This window comes from Ursus arctos, unplaced genomic scaffold (assembly GCF_023065955.2).
Source record: "Ursus arctos isolate Adak ecotype North America unplaced genomic scaffold, UrsArc2.0 scaffold_28, whole genome shotgun sequence".
In the NCBI taxonomy this organism is placed as follows: domain Eukaryota; kingdom Metazoa; phylum Chordata; class Mammalia; order Carnivora; family Ursidae; genus Ursus; species Ursus arctos.
Window position 1 is genome coordinate 9982964 of NW_026622963.1, and position 21612 is coordinate 10004575.

Here is a 21612-nt window from a genome sequence, read left to right on the forward strand (position 1 = left end):
GGACCAGCCGTGGCATTTTCTCCCCTCACTCAGGTTGCCCGGATCAGTGGTCAGCGCAGAAGCTGTAAAGATTGGGGGAGGCTCATTTCATTCACTGAGACAGGCACTGGGGCAGGGGGGGAGGGGGCTTGTCCGGTGGCGGCTCTGACCCGGTCCCAGCCAGCAGGACCTGAAACCCAGGGAGCTCGGGCTTTGCCGTGTGTCTCGTGTCTGCCACAGCCCACTGCAGCCCAGCCGCCGGCGTCTGCCCCCAGCCCAGAGCAGCAGCCTCCTCACCGCCCCCAATCCATCCCCTTTGTACAGCGCCAGCCTCATTTTTCCAAGCCCAGACCGTTCCTTCAACAACAGATATTTGAGTAGCTGCTTTGTGCTAGGACTGGGGCTCAGCAATGAGCAAACCAGACCTTGTGGAGTTTTCAGGTGGATTCAGGATTCAGGTGGATTCAGATTCAGAAGGAGAATCACACAGACCACTACAGACTGATAAGTGCTATGGAAAAAACACGTATGACATGGGAATTGGATCTTGTCTGTAGGTCAAGGAGGGCTTCCTATAAGAGGTGGCATGTAAGCTGAGATCAGAAGGGTGAACAGGAGGTGTGGGGGGTGGGCTGCAGCATTCCAGGAAGAGATGTTGGGACTGGAGGGAGGGCAGCTTGTTCCAGGGTGAAGCTGTGCAGGCTTGAGGTGGAGAGGGGGAGGCTGGAGCAAGGATTGGCTTTTGTCACCCTGAGAGCCATGGGGAGCCAGTGACAGGTTCTGAACAGGAAGTTATCTTTGAAACAATCACCCTGGCTATTGGTGGAGAAGTTCCAGGGAGCACAAGGAGGACCGATCAGTGTAAGAGGATGGCAGGAGTGGATGGCCTCGGAGGGATGGGAGAAGTCACCGAGTGAGCTTGCCAATGGCTTCATAATGCGGGTGAAGGGGGGCGCAGAGCCAGCGCGAACCCTGACAAGCAGAATGGCTGCGAGGGGCGGGGAGGACACATCATGAGTTCTATTAAGGGCGTGTTGAGTTTGAGGTGTGCCTTTGAGCTGCCAAGAGGCGATGAGTAAGTTGTTAGAACCCAGAGGCCAGAGCGGGGAATCTGAGAGATCAGTGTGTGGCTCGGGTCGGAAGCCCGGGCCAAGGAGGAGGTCACTTGGGAGGACGTGCAGAAGAGAAGAGGGCCCAGGACCATGCTTGGGGGAGCTCTTTGCATTCAAAGGCCAATGAGAGGAGGCTGACCAGGCAAGGCACAGAGAGGGAGGCAGCAGCCTGCCCTACGGCAGAGGCGAGGGACGAGCCAGCAGGTCCCTTCTTCCCAGAAGACTGGAGCCTGCCCCTGGGGTTAGCCAACGAGGAGGCCACTCGCTGGTGACTTTAGCAAAACCTGAGTTTGTGGGGGTGCAATTTCCGGGCCTGGCTAGGGGGTGTGAGCGCTGCGGGAAGGTCGCCAGTCTTGGGAAACTGAGCTGTAAGGGGAAAGAGGATGAGGTAGGGGTTTGAAGGCGGCAGAGGCGTGAGCAAGTCTGATGCCAAAGGGAAGGACGTTTACCTTCTGGCCGTATCCACGTCTGAGGGGGCAGAAAAGGTAGCAGTGCGGGAATGGAGCGATCCAAGGGGGAGCCTCCCTTTAGAGCAAGAGGGGTGGCTGGGCGCCTGCCAGAGCACAGGGGGTGTGCCTGCAGCGGGAGCCAGCACCCAGGGAGGGAGCCAGTCAGCGCCCCGGTGATGGTCATGGGCAGACCCAGGGCGTGGCAGGGAGCTCTGATTTAGAGTTTGCTGACATCCGTGGTGTATTCTCGCTATGGCCAATGTCGAGCTACCAGCCTGACTTTGCTGGCGGGGCATTTTGACAATTGGCTTGGGTTTAGAGCCCTGCAATCGTGCGTGGCTGTGGGGTCGGGACAGAGAAGGGGCGGGGGCCAGCGGATAGGGACCTGCGGGCATGCAGGCCCACGTAGCCAGGTGCTCCTGGTCTTTCCACCTGGTGGCATGCGAGTCCTCCCCCATCCTTCCTTCCTTCCTTCCTTCCTTCCTTCCTTCCTTCCTTCCTTCCTTCCTTCCTCCCCTCCCCTCCCCTCCCCTCCCCTCCCCTCCCCTCCGTCCTTCCTTCCATTCTCTCACTTGGCCTTTGGCTTTTTTGTTCCCTCCTTCCTTTTTTCTGCCCTTGCTGGCTGCTTAGACATAGACAAGGAAAATGGAGTTCTTATCCTCATGGAGCTCATGACGATGGGGATCCCACTCAGGCTCAAGTTGGTGCCCCGAAATCTGGTGAGGTGGAGCAGGCAGGAGGCGCTCGGTGGGTTCTCAGACACCTGGAGGTCGGGCAGGGACAGAGAATGAGGTGCTTCAGACAACGGAAGGGCACTGCCTGGGCAAAGGTGCCTTAGTCTGGTGTGGCTGGGCCTCAGGTGCCAATGGGGGCTTTCAGGAGCAAGCAAGGCTGGAGAGAAAGCAGGGCCCAGACGCCCCCCCCCCCCCCCCGCCGGCTCTGCAGATCCCATGAGTTTAACTTTGTACAAAGGTGACGGAGAGCAATTGAAGTGTTCAGGACCAAAGAGTGATGTGGTCAGATCTGCACTGTAGAAAAATAATTCTGGCTACAGTCTGGCCCTGGGGGTGGGAGTGTCCGGAGTGGAGACAGGGAGACAGTGGGGAGGCTGCAGCTGGCCAGGCAGGAGGTGACTGGTGGTGGCCTGGGCTGGGGAAGCCATACGAGGTGGAGAGGAAGGTGAATACAGTTAACATCTTACTGATCTGAGTGCTAACTATCGGCCAGGCCCCGTTCTCAGCACGCTAGATGTATCCCTCGTGCACCCCTCCAGTCAACTCCTGGAGATACACGCTGTTATTCCCCCATTTCACAAGACAGAGACAGGCTTGGAGATGAGAGGACCAGGTAAGGCGGTCTGCGAGTAGCAAGAGCAAATTGAAGAGCTCGCTCTGGTTTGACCAGGGAGGGCTCGGGGCCGCCAGCCCTGAGACGCCAGCCCTGGACAAGGACGGGCCAGAGGTTGGAGATCAGGAGGTTGGTAGGATGTGTTGTCTGGGGCCCTCTGGGACATCCAAGTAGGGATGCCCCCGCAGAGTTATACGTCCTTCATGGCTGCGGCTCCGGGAGAAGCCTTGACAGTGGAGGTTTGGAGATCCTGAGCACAGCGATGTGCTGGGGGCCGTGGCTGTGGGCACGCTTGGCCAGGAAGCAGGTGGAGAGTGAGAGGTGCGAGCACAGGGAGCTGCAGTGGGAGGGGCCCGGGAGGAAGGGCAGAGGAAAGGAGCCGCCAGGGGCAAGGGGGAGGGGTGCCACCCGGAGCGAGCGGGGGAGGGGGTGGGGGAAGTGGATGTTCCTCGGCCTTCCACACGGCAGAGGCAGGTTGAGAAGTGTCCACTAGACGCAAAGAACAGGGTCACCGTCAGGCCTGGCTGGAGCGGTTGTCATGGGGCAGTGGGGGCAGGAGCGAGAAGGCCTGAGTGGCAGGCGAGGGAGCAGGGCCACACCGGGGCCTGCCTTTCCACAGCGTGGCCGAGAAGGTGAGGGGGACAGCGGGGGGAGGGGGCCGAGGGCTTACTGGTGAGAAATGAAGGTTTCCTTTTAGCGTGTCCTAAAATTTTCCACTTACCGCCTCGATTTTAATTAATTCGTAGAGCTTTGGTAACGTAATCCTACCGGGAACTTACAAAGCGCAGTGAGACCTCAGCTAGCCAGAATGCTTGGCGAATGAGCCAGCCACTCGGGAAAGTGAACATTTATTTGAGTGAAAAATATTTGAAACATAGGATTTCTTTTTTAAGACGTGTTTAGTATGGAAATAATCATATAAACACATGCAGCGGAGAGTAATGAGCGCAGGCATCCTCACCCTCCAGCTTGAACAGCAGCTCCAGACCAATCCTGTGCCCTCCGTGCCCCTGCACCCCCAAGCTCTGAGCTCCGGGACCCTTGGAAGCAGATCCCAGACAGGATATCAATTCATCGGTACAGCTTTCCTACGTTTCTCTAAAAGACGAAACACTTTTTTTAAAAAATGTAACCACAGTACTATTATTACTCCTAAAGTCTTTAACAGTAATTCCTTATTTTAATCAAATATTCATTGTTCAGATTTCCCCCAACAGTCTCATTTTCCCCAGTCGGTTCGTTAAAATTAGGCTCCCAACAAGGTCCACACATTGCATTTAATCGCTCTGTCTGTTAGGACTCCCTTTCTTTTCTTCATGGAATTTATGTGTGGAGGAAAGCAGGCTGCTTGGAAACATGAGTGTTAGGGAATGTGGGACTGAGCTGAGTGCCCCGGCAGAGCGAGCGGGACAGGGAAGGCCAGGGGCGGGGCGGGGTGCAGGGGGCAGGGACGATGACCAGACAGTTGGGACAACACCTGTCTGTGGGAAGGAGGCAGGAGGTGGAGGCCCGTCCTGAGCAAGGGGAGAGGACAGGGCTGTTGAGGGCCGGGGCCTGTGCTCGTGATCCCTGAGGCTTCATGGCTGCTGGAGCTGAGGGAAGGTGGGAAGATGGCCTGAGCCCAGAAACAGGCGTAGAACCAGGTGCGTGAGAGGTCAGGGGTCAGGCTGGAGATGAGGGAGGGGCTGGGCCTGAGGTCAGGCCTAGAAGGAACAGGATGTCTGTGTCAGGGATGAAGGGAGAGGACAGTGCCAGAAGCCAGCTCCTCCCCACCTGGCCCAGTCCCCGGAGCCCCTCCCTGGCCTCCCAGCTGCAGCTCCTCCCTGGGGCCCGGACACCAGATCCCTTCACAATGCTGGTGGTCGGCGGCCCCAAGCCCTGGACACCAGGTCCCTTCACAATGCTGGTGGTCGGCGGCCCCAAGCCCTGGACGCCAGGTCCCTTCACAATGCTGGTGGTCGGCGGCCCCAAGCCCTGGCGCTGCCTTCTCCTCCTTCTGCTCCTGGGCCCCCACAGCCCTGAGGGGGCCAGTCCCCCTCAGAGAAGGTTTGAGTACAAGCTCAGCTTCAAAGGACCAAGACCAGCGTTGCCCGGGGCAGGAATACCCTTCTGGAGTCATCATGGAGGTGAGGTGTGGGGTGGGGACCAGCTGGAGGGGCTGACCAGCTCTAGGTGCCTGTGACTTGGGGTCGAGTGGGCCTGCTGGTACGAGCCGCTACCCAAGAGGGGCCCAGACCTGAGGCAGGCAGTGGCCTCAGCCCCAGGACCCCTCCCAGGCTTCTCTCCTTCTCCAGCCACCGCAACCCCACCCCCATCCACCAGTCTCCGTTTCTCCTCTCGGCCTCTCTCTTTCTCTGCCCCAGGACTTCTCTTTTCCTTTCGCCTCTCTTTGGACCCCCTCTTCTTCCTCTGCCTCTTGGACCCATAAGCACACACATGCTCGCTCACACGCTGCGTCCCACACAGACACAAGGCTTCGTGGACCAGCACCTGCCTCCCTTCTCCCTGCTCCTCGCTGCCAGGCCTGTGGCCGTCCATGAGAACGGGGCGGGGGGAGCTTCCCGGAGGGAGCTACCTAACCAGCTGCTTTGCCAGAGGGCACCAGCTCCGCCCTGTGTGTGCTTTGGGTGGAAGCAGGCAGGAGAGGAACTTCCAAACCCAGGCCCATAGAGTCTGTCTTCTACTTGGTCTCATTCGCAAAGGATTTGTTTCCCTGATGTGAGGCTCAATCTCACAACCCTGAGATCATGACCTGAGCCAAAATGACGCTTAACCCACCCAGGCGCCCCTCAACAGGCTTTCTGAGGACTTATAAGGACCCATGCAGTACAGAGGAGCTCAAATTAGGAATGAACAAGACTAAGGCAGAGGCTGCCTAAGGCTGAGGCTGATGAGTCCAGAACATGGCTTGTCACCAAAACATGCTGTGTGGTCTGCCCAACCTTCAGAGTTAGGCCATGGATCTGGTTCAGAGCCACCTAGCAGGCAAAGCAAAGAGAGAAAGCAGATCCACTATGTATTTCTGTGTCTATGAGATGGAGGTGCTGAGGAAGGGCATGATTTCTGACTGAGATCAGAACAAATATCCCTGCCAGATGACAGGCCCTGTCAGAAGGGTCTTTGGCCCAATACTTCCCTCACAGAGGCACAGGAGGTAAGCAAAGAAAGGGCCCAATTCTCACAGCACCAAGCCAGGCCCCGTCTCAGGCCTACGATGGCAGGGCCCGTATAACACTCCCTGCTCTGGGCCCGGTCGAGTCTGGAGTGTCCCAGACCATATGTCTGGGGAGCAGAGGAGCGTTCTCCAAGATCACGCAGTGATATGCTTCCTGTCCATTCATTCATTCACTCATCCTTTCATCAGACTTACACCACCATGCCCCTCTGTGCTCGGCCCAGAGACACGGGCTGTCAGACTCAAGGAGGCCGCAGTTTGGGGTGAGGTCCACATAAAGCTGCGTGCGTGTCTTATTCGGTGGACAATCCCTGCCTCCTGCAAGTCACTTCAGAGGCAGTGGTGGCTTCAAAGGGCCCCCAGGACATCTGGCCTTGCAGCCTCCGAGCCTCCCCGCCCCCAGCCCTGGCCTTGCTGAGCAAACAGCCTGGATTAGCAGTCTCCGGAAAGTCCTGGCAAGGCCTGGGCCTTGGGCCAGGTTCCAGGCTGGCAGGCCGTAGGGGTGGGGAGCCAGCTGGGGTGAGGCCTCTGATCTCTCTTCCCCTGATTCCTGCCAAGCCTGCCTCAGTTTCTCTCCCTTTTCCCTCCCCCTCCCAGACAGACCTCCACTTAGCCACAGCCCCTGATAAATCACACACACACACACACACACACACACACACACACACACACACACACTCCATCCTCCACCCTTTCCTCACGGTCCTGCCAGCCTGTCCCCACCTTTGCTTTCATGCTTTCCTCACCTTGGGATGTCCCCTAGATCCCCCCACCAGGAAGCACCCGGCCTCATTTGGCCACCCTGGAGTCTCTCCATGCTTCCACGGCCTGGAGGCCTGAACCCCAGCATGGCTGTTCTCGCAAAGGGCTCTGCTGTGTCCTGTGGCCTTGGGCATGTCCTTTTCCTTTGCCTGAGGCCTGTTTCCTCACCTGAGACACAAAAAGGGGTAGACACAAATCTCTCCTGTGGTGGAAAAAGCTGACACTCGAACAACGCAGGGGTTAGGGGCGCTGAGCCCACACGCAGCAGAAAATTAGGGTATAACTTGTGACGCCTCCAAAACCTGTTATTAGCTTGACCAGAAGCCTTCCCGATACACAGTCAAGTAACGCATCTTTTGTATGATGTAGACATTATATACTGGATTCTTAGAATAACTACGCCAGAAAGAGGAAAGTTGTTATCAAGAAAATCATAAGAAAAAGGGACGCCTGGGCGGCTGAGTCCGTTAAGCACCAGATTCTTGGTTTTGCCTCAGGTCATGATCTCAGGGTCCTGGGATCGGGCTCCACACTCAGCGCGGAGTCTGCTCGAGATTCTTTTGCCTCCCTAACCCTCCCCCACTCCTCCTCCCCCTGCTCACACTCCTGCTCTCTCACACTCTCTCTCTTAAATAAATAGATTTTTAAAAAGAAGAAGGGAGGGGGCGCCTGGGTGGCATAGCGGTTAAGCGTCTGCCTTCGGCTCAGGGCGTGATCCCAGCGTTCTGGGATCGAGCCCCACATCAGGCTCTTCTGCTATGAGCCTGCTTCTTCCTCTCCCGCTCCCCCTGCTTGTGTTCCCTCTCTCGCTGGCTGTCTCTATATCTGTCAAATAAATAAATAAAAATCTTAAAAATAAATAAATAAAAAATAAAAAATAAAAAGAAGAAGGGAGAAAATCATAAGGGAGAGAAAATACATTTGCAGAGTCATACTGCATTTATCGAAAACATTCGTGTCTAAATGGACCCGTGCAATTTGAAGCTGTGTTGTTCAAGGGTCAGCCGCCCTTTGGAATCAGATGGAGCTGAGTTCCAATCCACTTAGTTCCTTAACTTTTCTGAGCCTCAGTTTCCTCATGTGTAGAATGGGGTCTTTTAAAAGCAGGCCACACAGATTTGTGGTGAGGCTTGCATGAGAAGGCAGGTAAAGCACCCCCCCGTGGGTCAGGCATCCACTGCCCTGCCCTGGCAAAGCCTCCCCCCTCCCCGGCTGTGCTGGACTCCTGCTCCCCCTTCTTCAGTGGGTTCCCATGTCCAACAGCTGGCCTGTTATTTACTGGCAGGCCTTGATGTTACCTCCTTCCACCCCCCGGCCCTGCCCCGGCCAGGGAGAGCATGCTGGGGCAAGTGGGGACGGTGGGGCCCCGGGCCTGAGCTGCCCTGGTCCACAGATGCCATACTGGGCCTGGAAGAAGTGCGGCTGGCCCCATCCTTGCAGAACCGCAGCGGCGCCGTGTGGAGCAGGGTCCCCGTCCTCTTCTCGGCCTGGGAGGTGGAGGTGCAGATGAGGGTGACCGGGCCGGGGCGCCGGGGAGCCCAGGGCTTGGTGAGTGGCCCCAACCAAGGCCTGGCAGAGGGGGTGAGGCAGGGAGGTGGGTGGTGAGCCCAAGGTTCCAGTGTCCCGAGGGACCCCGGGTTGAGCGGCTGGGGACCCGCAGGCCGTGTGGTACACCCGCGGCAGGGGCCAAGTAGGCTCCGTCCTGGAGGGGCCGGCCTCGTGGGACGGCATCGGGATCCTCTTCGACTCCTCGGCCGAGGATGCCCAGGTGAGTGGTGATCTCCTGCCCCCCCCATCTACACCATCACCCTCCTCCCTGTGCCCACGGCTCAGGCTGCTCGTCACCTCCCATGCAGAACAGCCCCGCCATCCGCGTGCTGGCCAGCGATGGGCACACTCGCTACGAGCCTCGTGGGTAAGGGCCTGTCTGGACTGACCCCCACCCCTCTCCTGGGCCACAAGGGCCTCAGCGGTGACCCACACCACCGCCGACTCGGGCCCCTGCCCCAGCCTCTGACGGAGACCCCCCACCCCGCCGGGGCTGTGCCCTCCGCTGGCCTCTTCTCTGAGCTTCTGGCGGCTGCCTGGGAACTCCCCCCAACTTGGTCCCAGCTGGGCCTCCTCTGGGGTGGGGGCCAGAGCTTGCCTGTGCTTCCCAGGAACTGCCCCACCGAGTCCTCAATTCATTCAACCTCACAGCCCCCCCATTTCCCCGCTTGGGGGGCGGGGTGCGAAATGACTCAGGGCAGAGGCTGTGCCGAGCGCTGTCACTCACAGCATCTCATCTGGTCAGCAACACTCTGGAGAGGGGGGATTATTAGTCCCCAATTACAGTCGAGGATGTTGAGCCCCGGAGAGGTGGAGTGACTTGCCCGAGGTCAATCCGCGGCGTGCGGAGCCGGAGCTGAGATTTGAGGCCAGATGGCCACGCCCTGCCCCTGCTCCAGCCGCCAGCCTGCCCGCGCCTTCCCTTTCTCCCGGATGACGTGGCTGCCCATCCCTCCTCGGAGCCGGGCCAGTCCGCCAGTGTCTCTCAGCAAACGCCCCTGAGCTCATAACAATTAGAATAATTGCTAGCACTTACGGAGCAGGGCTTACCTGGGTGCCTGGCGCAGCGCCAAGCACTCGGCATTCGCTGTCTCAGTTAAGCCTCATAACAATGTTATGAGGTAGTTTCAATTATTATCCTCATTTTCAAGATGGGGCAACTCAGGTCTGGAAGGCTGTGGTAATTTGCCCAAGGTCACACGGTGCTGGCTGGAGCTGGGGCTCCTCCCTGCGACGTGCCACCTCCCTCTGGGCGGAAGGTCTGTGTGCCTGTGTGCCCAGAGACACTCAGGACCTCTCGGGCCCGTAGACCTCGTCTCGTGTTGGCAGTCCTGAGTCTGTCCTGCTGCTTTGAGCTTGGAGAAGCCTTGCCCAGAGGCGCAGGGGGACATGGAGGTTAAGGGAGAGACAGTGGGAGGAGGCGGTGGGCCTGGGGGACTGAGGGCAGAACTCCAACGTTGGTCCAGGCTCTGTCCCCCGAGGGAAGAGTCACAGGAAGGCCTGGGCCTCTTCTGTAAACTCCAAGTCCCAGCACTCTGCCAGGCAAGGCTTGGTTTCCCGCTCGTCTCTCTTCTGCTGAAGAAGCAGACTGCAGCAAGGGAGACTCACACTAGACCACAGGGACCTGTCCCATCCCGGGTCACCCAGTGGGGAGGGTGGTGGTGCCACAGGCCCGCGCAGAGCAGCCCCTGGGACCACCCCCACTGGCCAGGCCTTGGGTCCCACGCGGCCGGGCTGGATTCCAAGTGCCCACAGGGACGGAGCCAGCCGGGTGCTGGGCTCCTGCCACCGGGACTTCCGCAACCTGCCGTACCCCTTCAGAGCACGGATCACCTACTGGGGGCAGAGGCTGCGCGTGAGTAGCCCCTCCTGCTTTTGCAGAGGCTCTGGGCAGGGAGAGGCAGAGCGCAGGGCTCAGAGCTCCAGGGGTGCTATGTGAGCACCATGACCCCAACAGACCAGTGCCCGTGACACCACATAGGGTCCCTGGCACACACGGGGACCCTCCTCCCTGCACAGACCGCTAACTCCCAGAGCACACACTTACGAGGGCTAGCGTGAGACCAGGTGAGCGTGTCCCCCATGCCATTCTGACACCGAGCCCCGGGGCCGCCTTTAGAACCCGGGGAGCCAGTGAATCAGGGGTGGGGACGATGCCCCGCTGCTGGGGTTAGGGGAGAGGAGGGGGTTCCATGCCCAAGGGGCTCAGTCCTCTGTGACCCTCAGGTGTCCCTGAACAGTGGCCTCACTCCCAACGACCTAGATGAGGTCTGCGTTGACACGGGGCCCCTGCTTTTGGCTCCTGGAGGTTTCTTTGGGGTCTCGGCAGCCACCAGCACCCTGGCAGGTGAGGGCCTTCTGGGCAGGTGAGAGCAGAGGAGTGGGTACCTAATGACCCATGACCCATCCTGACCACACCTTCTAAAGAGCTCTGGGTGTGGGCCAGCCACTTCCTTTCTATGTGGCCTGGGGAGTCATGCACGAGCCCTCTCTGGGCCTCTGTTACCATCGGGGAAGCTCATGTCTGCCATGCAAAGCTGCCGAAAGTCTCAAATAGGATACAGCACAAGAAGTCTTTATTCCAGCGCACCTAGCTGGGAACTGTGGGGCGAGTGGAAGAGGGACAGCCATGAGGGGTGTTTAGGGAACTGGAGCCAAAGGCTGTAACATAATGAAGAGTCCACAGACGGACCCACAGCTGGCAAGCAGGGTGTGATCTGAGAGTGGGAGCTCTTGAAGGCCAGGACTTTGGTCCTTAGACTCCAGGCACTAGGGAGCCATGGAAGGTTTCTGAGGAGGAGAGTGACATGCCATGCTGAGGAGGTGGCCGTTGCCTGGTTGCCTCTGCCAGTAGCAGCCACGCTGTGGGGCCTGAGGGTGTCACTTAGTCTGTTGCCCTGGCTCTAGCCACTCACCGTGGGCCCACCTTTGGCTCTGTGTGGGGGTCAACACTCACAGTCCCCCATTTGCTTGTCTGACCCTCACACATTTCCTATGAAGTGAGCAAGACAAGGGATAGAGCTGCCCAAAATCACCCAGATCTCCTGCCTGCCTGGAATATAATGGAGTCTGGCAGGGTGGGGGCTGAGTAAGTGGGCAGAGGGGTGGAGGGGGGTGTCTTACCTTCCCTCCTCTCCCCCCTTTCCAGATGACCATGACATCCTGTCCTTCCTGACCTTCAGTCTGAGTGAACTGGATCCGAAGGTGATGCCAGCCCTGGGCCGGCCTTCAGGGGAGAGCAGGGGGAGAGACGGCCCAGGGACCCCTCCCCGCCCCAGATGCTTCTGGTCACGTCCTGTGCAGTCAGTCCTGTCGTTCCAGCCTTTATATCTACTGCTATCTGTCTGTCTATCTCTCTGAGCTCTGCTCAGGCCAGGCCTTGTTCTGGGCTGTGCTGGGGGCCAGAGGTGACCTAAGAGCTAGGCCCTGTCCCGAAGCAGCTCCCCAGCTGGCTGGGAGAGCACAGAAGAGGGGTCCTGACCCCCCAGGGGGAGCAGGGAGGGCCACCTATTAGAGACGGGCTGGAAAGGGCTGGAAAGGGCAGAGAGGTAGCTGAGTGGAGGAGCAGCAGGGACAAAGGTCTGAGTCCTGAGAGAGCTGCTGGAGCCAGGCAGCAGCAGGAGCAAAGGGTGTGGGGATCCGCTGCAGCCCGCAGGGCCTGGTGGCTGAGCCGAGGGAGACCCAGCAGGGGTGCTGCGATGAATGTTTGCTCCAGGAGGGGGATTGGAGGCCCTGTGGGAAAGCTCCCCTCACCCGCAGATCTCCCATGGGTTTCAGGCCTGAGTTCTGTCTTCTTTTCCCAGCCTCCCGCCCATCCCTTTCTGGAGATGGAGGAGCTCCGGCTGGCGAGGCAGCTGGAAGGGCTTCGGGCAAGGCTGGCCCTGGGCACCAGGGAGGACGTGATTCCACAGCTGAGCTCCGAAGTGCAGGATGAGGGTAGGGACCCAGGTGGGGCAGGGGCCCATTTGAGCATCACAGGATCCTCTTCCCTTCAGACCAGGAGCCCTTTAACTAATGGGGAGAGGAAGGTCTGTGGAGGCCGCATCTAGCAGGCCCTGGGTCCCAGGTGCTCTGTCCTAACCCCACCCCACCACCCAGACATATCTTTCCAGCAGAGAGTCTTGGAAGCAGAAGCCATGCCTTTCTGCTCCCCCTCTCCAAGGAGCCCCCAAAAGATAGGATCTGCTACCCCACTGTCGCTGGCTGCCTGTCACAGCTCTGCCCCAATCTCCAGGGGAAAGAAGCTTTGGCCTGGAGGAGACGCTGGGCAGACACCGCCAGATCCTGCAGGCTCTCCAGGGTCTGTCCAAACAGGTGGCCCAGGCTGAGAGGCAATGGAAGAAGCAGCTGGGGTCCCCGGGCCACGCCAGGCCTGTGGGAGCCTGGGTGAGTGGCCCCTGGGGCACCCAAAGCCCTGCCTGCAGGCCTGGAAAAGCACGCTCCCTCAGGCACTGGGCCTCTGGTACCGGCGGGCTCCCTCTGCCCAGAAGGAGGAGCAAGTGCTATACTTAGGAACTCGTCTCCCCCAAGGTCTGGAGGGAAAGGAGAGCGGGGTGCTGTGCTGCAGGTGGCAGGACGGGGTGGAGCGGCCACGCAGGGGAGTGAGCAGGAGAGTAGCCCCGCACAAGCATATGCCCACGGATCCATGCAGCTGGGGCTGGGGAGAGGAGATGCCAGGTATTTGGACACAGGCTGTAGACAAGTGCCAGAAATAGACTGGGTGCTAATTTGCATGTAGCTCCACATGTGATTTGATTCACATACGGTTGCTTAATGCTCAGATGCGCCAGAATCCTTGTTTCATCTCCCCTGCCATCCTGGCTTCTCCTCCAAGGAACCATGCCCTGTGGCACGCCCAGCCTGGGGCCTGAGAGCTGGACTCAGTCAAGATGTTAGATGCCGAGCAGAAGAGGCCCGTGGCTCCTGGGAGCTCTGCTGGGCTCTGGCGGCGCAGGCCTTTCATCTTGTGTGCTCAGGCCAGAGCAGCTGAGGCTGGGCTGCTGGAGGGGGGAGGAGGGGAAGGGGCTGCACTCCAAGGCTAGGCCTCTCTGATCCTACTTCCAGGCTCAGAACTCCTCCTGCCAGATTCTATCCATCCCAGAGAGGGGCGGTCACTTCTCCAGGCCACTCAGCAAGACAGAGGCCCAAGCATTGAGAGTTATTCGGCACTGGCCTCATCTTGGCCTGTGCCCTGGGGGGTAGTAGGTAGGAGAGGACAGAGAGCCCATGACCCTCAGGGAGAGGGGTTTGGCGGGGGAGGGAATCCAGAAGGCCGGCTAGACAGGGGAGAAACTCAGTGTGTCAATAATGTCCAAACTGACGAGGGGCCAGGTAAGCTGGCAAGGCCTTCCAGAAGGAAGAGGGCTGCAGTGTCCTTGGGGAAGAGGGACTCTGAGAAGAGAGGGGCTCTGCCATGGGCCCTAGAGAACAGGGCGACCCTCCTGCAGGATTCTGCCAAGGTCAGCGCCCTGCTCCATGGACAGAGAACTCTACTCCAGCACCTGCAAGAGATGAGGTAAGGGCACCTGAGAGGAGGGGCCATGGGGGAGGGGCAGAGAAGCCCTGCTCCACCCACTTGCTCAGCCTCAAGTCCCTCCCTTGGCCTCTTATTCCTTTCCTCATTTTCTGAGTATCCGGCACCAAGTCTGATGGGGAGGGGCTGGGGCAGAGTTAGGTCTATCCACTTGATCTGAACTTAATTGAATCAAGTTTAAAGTTTGAAATTCCTAGTTTAGAAGTAACTCTCCCTGGGAGGGACCCCTATCAGACACCCCACCTCCCCAGGGAAGGTTGGTAAATCTGAGCCCTCCTTCAGTGACAGCTCCTGGAGGAACCATAACCAAGATCAGGCCCAGCTGAAGGGGCGGGAAGTCCCCAGCCCCCTAACATCCCACTTTAGGCCAAGCCTCAGGAGCTACCCATAGAGTTCTGGGGACAGGGAGGTCACCTTGATGCCATGGAAGAGGAAAGCTTCAGGCTGGATGCCGGATTCTGGGTCCCATACCACATCTAGACACTGGCGGGGGGGGAAGATGGGAAGAGGGAGAGGAACTAAATCCCCTGGGGGCTGGCTATGGAAAGCAGAGCCTGAGGAGCCTAGAGTTGAGACAAACAACTTTAGGGAGACCTTTCTCTGAACTAAAGCTGTCTGAGGATACAGGAAGAAGGTTTGGGGTAAGAAGACCAACCCCTAAGAAGGGGCCCTATGGATGGTGTCTGTTTCACACCAGGTGCTGCCATTAGGGATTATGAGAAATGGTTAGGAGGTTTGGGTGCAACCAGAAGGCGTAATGAGTCATCTCCCTTGGTTTCCACCCCCATCAGGGATGCCGCTGCCCACGTGGCCTCAAGAGCCCAGCTCTTCTATCTGCCTGTGGGCACCAAGCATCATTTCTTAGAGCTGGATCAGATCCTGAGCCTCCTGCAGAAGGACCTTCAGGGCCCACTGGTGAGAGGGAAGGACGGGGTACCATGAGGACCCCATCCTTGAGGTCCGGGCTCAGCCCCCTTCCTCTAGCACTTCTGCATCCCCAGGCCCTCCTGCCCTTGTGCCCCCCTCCTGGGACTGCTGACAGGCACACCTGCGTCTGTGTCTGTGTCTGTGATATAGATCTTATCTTCTCTCTGCTCTCTGGACGGTCCCATAGACTCGCGATGCCAGCAGGGCCCTGGAGACCCTTGGGTCCAACCCCCTTCAGTGACCAGAAGGGAAACAGGAGTACTCAGACTCGGTGGTGAAGCCCTCCCTTCCCTGTGCCCCATCTTGCTCTTACCTTTGCCCTCACCATTATCCTGTCTTTCGCTCTCTGCTTCTCTCTTTCTCATCTCTAGACCCTTCGGAGCCCTGATGATCCTAGGCCCTAGACCTTCCCAGCTGTTCCCACAGATGATGGAGCCATGGGAGCTAGGGTGGGGGATGCACCTTTATACTCTGACCCCTCTTCAAGTTCCCTGGTGAAAGGCAGGGTGCCCCAAGCCTGGTGAAAGGAAGTAGAGCCCACACATGGCCCAGATTCCAGGTCCCCTTTTTCCTTTTGGGCAAGAAGCTGCTCCAGGACTTTAGAATGTCCCCTTTCAGAAAGCAGCAGCCAAGAAGCCCCGCCCACCCGGTCAGCGCCCAGGGGCCTCCTCATGCCTGCGGCCCAACATCTTCTTGTTCTTCCTCCTCCTTCAGACTCTAGGCTTCTTCTGCTATGTGCACTTCAGGTGGGTCTTCCCGTGGGTAAGACATCCTACACCTACCTGGCATCGCTTCATTCTGGGTCACAGCCACTTAATTTGAGAGACGGGGCACTGAGGTCCAGGGGGAATGGGCCTGGTCTACCAGCTGGCAAGGAGCAGCACCGAGGCTAGGACCCATTTTTCTGATAGGCTCTACTGACCACCAGCTCAACTGCTGGCCCCATCTAAGTCCTGCCCTCACAGAACTCACTTGCTGGTGTGAGAAACTGTTGAGTAACTGATAGTTATGTGATCAGTGCCATGATGGCAGGAAGCTCAGGGGCTATGACAGTACAGGAAAAAAGCACTTGACCCAGCTTGAGACGATCAGGGCATTGACCTGGAAGGGACATTGGATATGGGTCATCAAGGTAACTGGAAGTTTTCCAGACTGTCAAGATAAGTAAAGGCATCAATGCAGAGGAACAGCATAAGAAAAGGCACAGAAGCATTAAAAAAATACAGTATTCTGGAGAAAAAGTGGCAAGTTCAGTATTGTCAAAGCAAAGTGTGGGATCAGTTTGTGAAACTGGGCAAAGAGAATTTACAGGGTAGCGGGAGGTCACTAATTCTGTTTGGTGGGTGTTTGTTGAATGAATGAAGCATTTAGAGATGGAGAGTGTGCCAAGGTGCTCAGAAATGGGCCTGACAGTCCTTACTGGTGGAATTTTAAGACAAGAAGGATCAGTGTGGTCTGGGGTGGTCCCAGGGGAGAAGTGAAGTGTGCTGAGCTTTAAAAGTAGAGTAGAAGAGAGGACAGCCTCCAGGTGAGAACAGCAAAGGTACAAAGTGGAAATGATCATAAGCTTATGCATTATGTAGGCTTGCAATGGCGCCATAAGCCTGGAGCCACCTGGACAAACCTTGAATCCCAGGGGAAGAATGTGGTCCTGATGGGGCAGGCCAAGGGAGCCATAAGAGGTCCTAGAACAGGGGAGGCTGTAGTGGAGAGATGCTAGAGAGGTGAGTGTGGGAGCCTCGTCTCAAGAGCCCGAAAGGCAGAAATCCAAGTAACCTTCTTCTCCTTTCCCTGGCAGTAGGCAGGAGCTGGACAAGAGCCTTTGGGACTGTTTGTCCCCAGGCAGCCCTCTGTGTCCTGCACCAAGCATCTCTGAGGCCCTGGGGGTTCTGAGGAGGCAGCCTTTCTCCCCCAGCATGCATGCATGACTCACCTGAAAGCCCTGAAGGAGATGGATGGTGTCTAGAGGGTACAGAGCTTGGCCAGTACCCTCTCCTTCTGGGTGCCCAGCTCCTGCCCACACCTTAGCTTTTGGGGAGCTCCGATCTTATTAAAGCTGATTTACATCTCCCCATGCTTCGATATGCTCATTTACCTTCTGACTTCTCCGTAATCTTTCTGAAGTCTTCCACCTTCTCTGGTCAGGTAGCTGACAGTGAGCTCCAAGCAGGCAAGGAGGTCAAGGACTGGCTTGATTGCCAAAAGACCAGATACCCCACAAGCCTTGAGCCCTAGAGGATGGAGAGAGAGGAAGTCACAACCATGTATAATTCTATCCCCAAATTTACCCAGAACAATGAGTAATATCTCCAGGTGTCCTTCCTGGCTCAGCCCAGCCAGCATCACCATGAACAACCCTCTCCCTCCCCACTTCTTGTGGCTCTAGGGGTCAGAGGGGCTGGCATGTGACAGAGAACTCTGAGACAACCCATGGAGATATAATGGGATTCCTGTTTTCTGGTCTTCTTGCCTTTTCCAGCTTCCAGCTCTGTGAGCAGCTGCTGGGGCAGTGGTTGGGGAGGATGGGGTAGGGCCCAGGGCTGGATCTTTGCCCCTTGAAACCGCCAGCCGAAATCCTGGCTATCAGCGACCTGGGAGAAGAGGGAGTACTGGAGAGTAGGGAGCAGAATTCCAGGAGCATCAATGCAGCCCCTTTCCCTGGGGAGCGACCCCACCCCCGCAGGCCCTAATCCGTTGTCAGCAATGCCCAGGCGGAGCTTGGCGTGGAAGGAGGCACGTGGGGGAGGCGGGAGTGCAGAGCGGGCACGTGGTCCAGCCTCCACAGCCCCGTGCATGCCCCCCGCCCCCCTTAAGGAGGGGTTTGGGGAGGTGGGGGCGGGCCTGGGCGGGGGCGGGAGGCGGGAGGCTCAGAGCGTGGGGCGCCGGCCCGCGGCAGGAGCTGTCCGCGAGACCTAGTGCTGAAGTAGGTGCGGACGTGCCTGGCTCCCGGCGCCCGGTGCCAGGGCCAGAGAAGACCATGGCGTTCATGGTGAAGACTATGGTGGGCGGCCAGCTGAAGAACCTCACCGGGAGCCTCGGGGGCGGCGAGGACAAGGGGGACGGGGACAAATCTGCGGCCGAAGCGCAAGGCATGAGCCGAGAAGAGTATGAGGAGTATCAGAAGCAACTGGTGGAAGAGAAGTGAGTGGGATCCTTTCCTGGTTCCAACGACCTTCCCCCACCCCCTCTAACCACCTGGCTCACCTCTAAGGCGGTTTCAGACCCCGAGTCCCCTTACCTTATTTTCCTAGATGCGGATAAGAGACTGGGATGTGCTTTCTAGGCTGTCCCCAGAGCCACCCCATCTCAAACCCAGGACCCCGTTCCAGCTTCGCACTCTGGGCCCGGAAGGAGTGGGGGCAGGGGTAGTAAGGACCTGGGATGGGGTGGCGGCACGTGCATTTCTGATGAAACAAGTAATCCCTTAATCCGATCTGGTCCTAGCCGTCCGCATCTTCCAACTGGAGCTCCTCTGAGCCTGAGGTTCTGAGAAAAGCGAGGCAGCTGAGGCAGCTCAGAGTCACGGAGACAGATCTTGAGATGGGGCACTCATAGATATTGAGCCTCAGTGTCTACTTGTGTGCAGGCAGCGCTGGGACAGAGAGGCAGCTGGGGCTGGACTCCAGAGCTAGGTTGCTTAGATGCAGATCCAGGTTTTTCTTCTTTTTAGCTGGGTGACTTTAGACTGGTTACTTAAACCTTTCTGTGCCTCAGTTTCCTCTTCTGTAAAATGGGGATGGTAACCATAAAACATGCCTTATATATTTATAAGGATTAAATTATTTAACGCATGTAAACTACATAGCACAGTGCCTGGCACATGGTATATCATTAAATATTAGCAATTATTTTGCTTAATCCTGATAATAGTTTTGTGAGTTGCAAAAGAGGGAAATAAGTGACATACCAAAAGTGCAGTGCAGCCAGGATGCAAACCCAAGTCTGTCCCAAATAGTTTCCCACACACGACACAGTCTGTCAGGAAGGGAAAAGACAGACGGAGTTGGAGGCCTAGAGGGACACATATTAGGGTCTGCGGAGCGAGCCAGACAGGCTGACGCTCCCGCCCCGATAGTCCAGTGCCAGGTGCAGAGACAACAAAGGGCCGCGATGATGGGGGGAGAGGCAGCAAAGACTAACCGAGGCCCGCCAGGTCGGAGCACCCTCCCAACACATAGGCGAGTCCAGCCGGAGCGAAGCTGTTCTCGCCCGGGTACGCGGAGACCCCTCCCGCCAGTCCCTCGCAGACCCCGCCCATTCTCTCAGCCCTTGAGATGACTCCGCCCCCGTGCCCCCTCAGGATGGAGCGGGACGCGCAGTTCACGCAGAGGAAGGCGGAGCGGGCCACGCTGAGGAGCCACTTCCGAGATAAATATCGGCTGCCCAAGGTAAGCTTAGGAGCCTGGACTGGTAGGCACATCAGGACCCTGAACTTGGAGCTCCCCTCTCTTTGTCCGGGCTCGGCTCCGCAACTCTCAGTTCCTAAAACTCACGGAGTTCTTGGTTGGATCCTTCGTTCTCTTACTCAGAGGCCAGGGCTTGGTGCTGAAGGGAAGCCCAGCCTTCCCAAGACTGATAGATTTGTGTTTCTGGAGCCAGTTCAGGCCCCTTCTCTCCCTCACGGCCCCCTCCTCCAAACCGCAATCAGGCCGAGGCAGACGAAGAAGTGGAAGGCAGTAGATTTCACAAGTTCGAGTACAGGCGGAGCGCCTGCACACCCAGGGAGGGCGGGGTGGGGGAGAGAAGCAGACCCTCTGTGTGCCAGGCACTTGGCCTTCATTCCCTCATGTAGCCCCTCAGTAACGCTTCCGCGTAGCTATCACCCACTCTACAAATAAGGAAACTGAGGCTCGGAAAGAGTAAGGAACTTGACGAGGCCACACAGCCAGCTTGTGCTGGAGCAGGGTCAGAGCCTGTGAATGCGGAACCTCAGCTTGCTGTAGGACCCCTGGCTGCTTTCCAGGGTATGGAGTCTGTCTGCAGAGAGCAAAATGCCTGTTGGTTGGCCAAACAGCTAGGAGGAAGTCTCCCATAGGCACTGCAGCACTGGGTGGGCATGTAAGTGTAGCCTAAGGAGGGAAGTGAGGCACAAGGTACTCCCAGTGCCCAGAATCTTCCATTTGAATTGGAAGATCCGACATGCAAACATCACATTCACTCATTCAACAAATGTTTACTGATCCTTTGGCTGCCTCCGACTCTCCACAGTGCACCAGTCTCTCAGAGGGAAAACCAGTCCAGAAAGCCAGAAAAGCTACTGAGTTAAACCCAGCTAGGAATGGAGTCATTGCTCAAATGCTTGCACTAAGCACATTGAAAGACACAACCCCTGCCATCAGGGAACTCTGAGTTTAATAAAAGAGGGAAGCCTTGGCTGTAACTGAGTAGGACATAAAGTGAAAGTGCCAGGGTCCCCAAAGGGATAGAGAAGTGCAAAGGCAACCAGTAGGTATTGTGCAAAGAGAGCACAGATGTTGGAATCCATGATGTACGTTTATTTTTTTTAAGATTTTATTTATTTGAGACAGAGAGAGAGAGAGAGCACAAGCAGGGGGAGGAACAGAGGGAGGAGCAGAGGGAGAGAGAGAAGCAGACTCCCCACTGAGCAGGGAGCCTGACGCAGGACTCGATCCCAGGAGCCTGGGATCATGACGTGAGCCGAAGGCAGCCGCTTAACTGACTGAGCCACCCGGGCGCCCCCATGACATAGGTTTAAAACAAGTGCCCCTGCTTCCTAGTTTTGTGACTTGCCCAAGTTACTTAAATTGAGTAATTTACTTACTTAAACTGAGCCTCAATTTCCTTATTTGTAAAATAGAAATAAGAATACTGACTTCACAGGGGTATTTTGAACGTCAGCCATACAGTAGGCACTTGATAAGTGGTACCCATCACTGTGATCAGTCCGTCCTCCGGTGTGGGTAACGACAGCCAGCCTATGACGTCGCTGACGGGAACAGTTTGACTCCTAAACATTTTCATTTTGCTCTACTCACTGTGCTAGTGTCTTCAGTATCTCAGAGTGAAGTTAGGTGGTGTAAAAGTGCAAGGTCTGCATGTCCAAGTGACAAAAGCTTGAGTCTGGGATGTGGGGGTGGGGGCTGAACTCACTGGAACATGTGGCTCCAGAATCTGGGGGCTGGGAGCCCAGGCCAGGCTTCCTCCCTGTCCCTTCAACTCTGGGTCTTCCTGGGCCTCCAGCCCCACTCCACCTCCTCCCCTCTTCCCTTCAGAACGAGACAGATGAGAGCCAGATTCAGATGGCAGGTGGAGACGTGGAGCTGCCCCGGGAGCTGGCCAAGATGATTGAGGAGGACACAGAGGAGGAGGAGGAGAGGGCCTCCGTCCTTGGGCAGTTGGCCAGTCTTCCTGGCTTGGACCTCGGCTCACTCAAGGACAAGGCCCAGGCCACATTGGGGGACCTCAAGCAATCAGCTGAGAAGTGCCACATCATGTGACTACTTCCCCTGGGGTTGCCCACTGCGGTGACCAGAGGGCTGGGCCCACATGAGGGCTAAGAGTGTGTCTCAATGTCCAGGGACCCATACCCCATCTTAGTTTTGTTTCCCCCTGTCCCGTGTTAGCTCAGGACCCTTCTCATCCATGGCCCAAGTCTGCCTTTTGGTATCTCCCTCTCCACTGGGACCAAAGTCCCCATTCCTCACCCTTTCCCTCAGGACCCACCCTCTCTACTCCGCCTGGAGAGGCCTCCTAAGATTATAGGAATAGGCCCATCCCTCTCGGGCTGCAGCCCCAAGTTCCTGCACACAGGAGCACCCG

At 57.4% G+C, this 21612-nt stretch overlaps 2 protein-coding genes across 2 annotated transcripts; both read left to right on the forward strand.

Annotated features, from left to right (window-relative positions):
• Window positions 1-4404: 4404 nt before the first annotated feature.
• LMAN1L (lectin, mannose binding 1 like) lies at window positions 4405-16892 on the forward strand. Its single transcript, XM_044391971.3, has 13 exons — window positions 4405-5013; window positions 8218-8372; window positions 8485-8592; window positions 8681-8739; window positions 10128-10227; window positions 10599-10719; window positions 11521-11576; window positions 12176-12308; window positions 12607-12758; window positions 13820-13887; window positions 14697-14820; window positions 15451-15578; window positions 16631-16892. Exons 1-13 carry the CDS (start codon window positions 4605-4607, stop codon window positions 16758-16760), a joined length of 1743 nt encoding a protein of 580 aa, XP_044247906.1. The 5' UTR covers window positions 4405-4604; the 3' UTR covers window positions 16761-16892.
• Window positions 16893-17809: 917 nt separating this feature from the next.
• CPLX3 (complexin 3) lies at window positions 17810-21290 on the forward strand. Its single transcript, XM_026478615.2, has 3 exons — window positions 17810-17973; window positions 19133-19220; window positions 21066-21290. The coding sequence occupies exons 1-3, from the start codon at window positions 17810-17812 to the stop codon at window positions 21288-21290; spliced, it is 477 nt and encodes a 158-aa protein (XP_026334400.1).
• The last annotated feature ends 322 nt before the right edge of the window (window positions 21291-21612 follow it).